The 4,497-nt window shown below is 37.1% G+C and overlaps 1 protein-coding gene across 1 annotated transcript in view; it reads right to left on the bottom strand.

Annotated features, from left to right (window-relative positions):
- Positions 1-4,285, bottom strand: part of Ptp4a2 (protein tyrosine phosphatase 4A2) — an 11,235-nt gene extending 6,950 nt beyond the window's left edge. The window contains exons 1-2 of the mRNA XM_010621575.3: positions 3,593-4,285; positions 659-751 (exon numbers count right to left, since the gene is read on the bottom strand). Coding sequence (XP_010619877.1) covers positions 659-751; positions 3,593-3,688 — 189 coding nt within the window. The 5' untranslated portion in view covers positions 3,689-4,285. The remainder of the gene's footprint in view (positions 1-658; positions 752-3,592) is intronic.
- Between the last annotated feature and the right edge of the window lie 212 nt (positions 4,286-4,497).

Raw genomic sequence — 4,497 nt, 5'->3', positions numbered from 1 at the left:
AAAAAAAAAAAAAAAAAAAAAAAAAAAAAAAAATTGAGTTGTAAAAGAATCTAGTCTCAAAATAGCTCTGCAGAAGCAAGCATGGTGGCACACACCTATAATCCCAGCACTTGGGAGGCTGATGACAAAGAATGTCTGCTTGTAACCAAGAATAGTGCCACATGCCTGAAATCCCAGCACTCTGGGAGGCTAGAGCAGAAGGATCACAAGTTCAAGCCCACCCTGGGCAACACAGTGAGATCCTTTCTCAAAAAAATGAAAAAAGGGCCGAGGATGCAGCTCAGTGTAAAGGGTCCTGGGTTCAACCCCTCACTACCACACACACACTCAAAAAAAAGCTTATGGAAATCACTTTCAAATATATTTAAAGTAGTAGTCTAGCAACAAAAGCTACTACATCAATTTCCCAAATCAAATTTTCATTTCTTCAGTTGAGCATTAAATCTTGCTATTTGTTGAAAATGCTCTGCATTAGTAGATTTTAAAGAGGAAACCATCAGTGTACTAAGCCAAAGGAATTTTAAAAGATCATTACCAATACTTTATCTCCTATCATAAGCTTTAAAAAAAAAAAGCAAAATTATTGTGTAAAGTCTTATAAATATCTTTGAAAGGTACAACGTATTTGTAGTGAAAAACTAAAATACTACACACTCACTAGAACGTGGATTCCTTCTTTTTCAACTGGAGCTTTATCATATGTAGCATCACAAACTCGAACCAAAGTTGTCACTCCATACTTCTTGAGTTCCTTTAACAAAAAACAATTATAAGGGAACTTACTTTTGGAACTTGAAACCAAAGCTTCAGAAATGCACCATTATAAATTGAAACAATGAGATATCCTTCTTAGACAAAGATTAAAATTGTTCTCATTGTTCCCAGGCATGGTGGCACATGCCTGTAATTCCGGCCCAAAGGAGGATGACAGTGTCAGAGGCCAAGATGAGTACCATAGTGAGTTTGAGGCCAGCCTGAACAACACACCAAGACCTTGTCTCAAAAACCAAACAAGCCAGGTGTGGTGGCGCATGCCTGTAATACCAGCATTTGGGAGGCTGAGGCAGGAGTGAGTTCGAGACCAGCCTGGGCTACATAGTGAGCTCCAGGTCAGTCTCAACTACATACTGAGACCCTGTCTCAAAAACAAACAAACAAAAAAATAATTCTCACTGTAGTAACATATATATATATATATATATAATGAACACTTAAACACTGAACAGAAGGTAAATAAGGCTCATCTTTTCTTTGGGGTGGCGAGCACGATTTAAGACAGGGACTACGCAGTTCAGGCTGGCCTTGAACTCAGGCTGGCCTTGAACCCCCATCCATCCTCCTGCCTCAGCCTCCCAAGTACAGGGCTTACAGGTGTGCATCACCACACTCAGCTTAAGACTCATCTTTCCGAAGAGCAATTTGGTAGCATTACACAAAAACTTTAAAAGTTCACATACTTTCACCTAGAAATTCTACTTCTGGGAATGTATACACAGGAAATAATTACAATATGTACAAGATTTTAGTAGCAGCACGTTCACCACAGACTATATGGAATGGTAAAAAGATGAAAATAGTATTATGGTCCAGAAACAAGGGAAGGGTTACAGGAAGCAAGACCTATCCATACAGTGAATACTATGACAGTATAAAAATAATACTAAGGAGGTCGGGGAAATTTTTTAAAAATATGTTATCATCTTATCTGTATAAATACATACACAAATGCACAAAAAATTCTAGAAGCTAGCTATTAAAACTGTCTTATTTTGCTTTTCTTGAGAGGAAAAGTGGTATATTAAAAAGACAGCAAATGCACAAATATAAACCTTGCTCCTTTAAAACCTTTCCAGCAGAGAGTACCTGAACCAATAACTACTTATCTTCAAGGGGCCACCATATTTTTACAGTGGTATCAGAGTGGCCTTTACCATGTGTGGAATCCATAACCAAAGAACCCACAAGCTAAAATAATTCACATAATTCAGCTAGATTTAAAGGAGACTTACAGACCAGGAATCAACTTGTATACTATATATATAAAATTAAGAACATCAAAGAATTTTAAGTATAAAATAAGCAGGAACAGTGCTCATTATGGCAACACATATTATAAAATAAGCAAGAATAGTGATTTCAAAAAGTAGTATTCAGTTATCTCAAGAGTAGTTATTTTAATTGCTTAGGGACCGATATAAAAGTGACATACTATATTGAGTTAGGAGTTCTGTGTTTCAAAGTACAAATAAAATCAAATTAAAACGGCCAGGTGTGGTGGCACACACCTATATTCCCAGCACTTGGGAGGCTGAGGCAGAAGGATTGCCACAAATCTGAGGTCAGCCTGGGCTAAACAGTGAGTTCAAGGTGGGCCTCTACTATACAAATGAGACCTTAACTCAACAAACAAACAAAAAAATCACATTTAAATGAACTTCATAGTTGTTGTTCATTGAAAGGTTGTGATAGAATTTTTTTTAATGGTAAGACTTTGTGACAAATTAAAACCTATTTTGACCTCAGCTTTGCCCATATGCCTCCCATTCTACCTTCCTGTAAAATGAGAATCCCTAGGACATCCAGCTCTTTATATCTACTCCATAAATCAACAATCACATTTAGACTGAAAAAAATCTGGAAATGATTTAAAAGTTTATGTTCAAATGTTTGCTGAATGAAGAGCTTCTTCACAACAAATAGGGGGAAAAAAGGAAAACAAACAAAACAAACAAAAAAAACTAAGGAGCTGACATGATGCTACCTTGATGTAACCTAAAGTATGTATGGTTTCCCCAAGTTTCTAGATCTGTGCATATGATCACTAAGTAGTTCTGAGGTGACTTTTCATCAAGCGTGGTTAGAACCTTTGAGGTAAAACATGACCCTTAGTATGAGAGGTCTGAGTTGAGTGTCAGTTCTACCACGCACAATCTGCCATTAGGTAAATTACTAATGGGCTCAGTTTTGTCATCTGCAATAACTACAGTACCTGTATCTGTGACCTTAAACACAAACACTGCTTATTGCAATGCTGAATACATACTGTGCTCAATAATCCTTATTTTTAATACTGAAAGTATGACCAAAAAAACCTTAATAAATGTAGAAAGGACACAGAAAAACCATTAGCACTACATAATTTCTACAATATTACCAAATTCTATAAATGTTGTTTCAAAATTTCACTGTAAACTCAACTCAATTTAAGCCAGATGGGTGGGCTATCCATCCATACTCCAATTAGAGATATTTTTTTTGGTAGTGCTAAGGATTGAATCCATGACCCTGTGCTTAAAGCTAGACAAGTATTTAAATACCAAGAACTTTACCCCAGCCTTCTAATTATAGGGATTTGCTTTGTTTTGTTTTGTTGTTTATGAAATGGGGACTCGCTATGTAGCTCAGACTGGCCTTGAACTTACTATATAGCCCTGACAGACTGGCCTCAAAACCTCCTGCCACCTCAGCCTCCCAAGCACTGGGATTACAGATGTATACCACCACACTCTGCTGGGATATTTTTTTAAACAACGTTAATTTTACAAAGGATTTTAACCTATAAATCATTGCCCAGAAGATTAACCAGTCTTACCTCGGTGAACTTGTTGAGAGTAGCATTGGTGGGGTTGTGAGTTATCAAAAAACGCATGTTCTCATAGGAGATCTCCACAGGGGCTGGACGGTTCATTATGGCAAATAAAAAGTGTGAGCGTGCAATGCGTGTGAGAGTGTGATGGGGATAATGAAAAAAAATCAAATCTTGAAATGCTTCACAGCAGAAAACATTAAAAAGACCACTAAAATGCCTAATACCGATCAGTATTTTATCTATTAACGTGTTTATTTCTTACGAGGCTTCTCTTCAAGATAAGCAGAAGTATTTAGAATCCACTTGAATCCAAATTCAAATTGGGCCTCAAGATCGGCAGATGGATACCTTTGGACTCCAAAAAACTCCAACTACATACAAAACTTAAGCAGCTTTTACTACATTTAGGCACTAGTGAGACAAGTTAAAAGTGTAGGTCGTTTTCCACTTTTGTTTACTTGATGCTTAATTTTACTGGAGTCATTAAAAGAAAATGCTTGCAATTTAAAAAAAAAAAAAAAGCCAACTATTTCTGAGGCCAGTCTCGGTGTCCAGAGTCTTCAAAGGCAATGTTAATTATGGCACATCGAACCCCCAAGCTCACTTGTCAGCAAAAACACTGTGCTGAGCCTGGCAGAAGTCTGCCCTCACACTCAGAATCGCCATAAATGTGCAACGTATATTCCAACGAAAAACCTGAGGGAGAAAAGCATAAAGAAAATGAAATACATTTGATAACAGAACACAATATCTTAAATTTTTTAAGAGCCAAAGACGTGTCCAAAGAATGTTACCAATTCTAGACTATTGCCACCTCTGAAGAATAAGATAAAGAGGTTTTTTGGTTTTGGTTCTTGGTACTGGGGATTGAATTCACAGACTTGTGCTTGCAAGGAAGCAGCACCACT

Source organism: Fukomys damarensis, unplaced genomic scaffold, assembly GCF_012274545.1.
Source record: "Fukomys damarensis isolate Sample0158 unplaced genomic scaffold, DMR_v1.0_HiC HiC_scaffold_23, whole genome shotgun sequence".
In the NCBI taxonomy this organism is placed as follows: Eukaryota; Metazoa; Chordata; class Mammalia; order Rodentia; family Bathyergidae; genus Fukomys; species Fukomys damarensis.
This window is presented reverse-complemented; position numbering and strand designations above follow the sequence as displayed.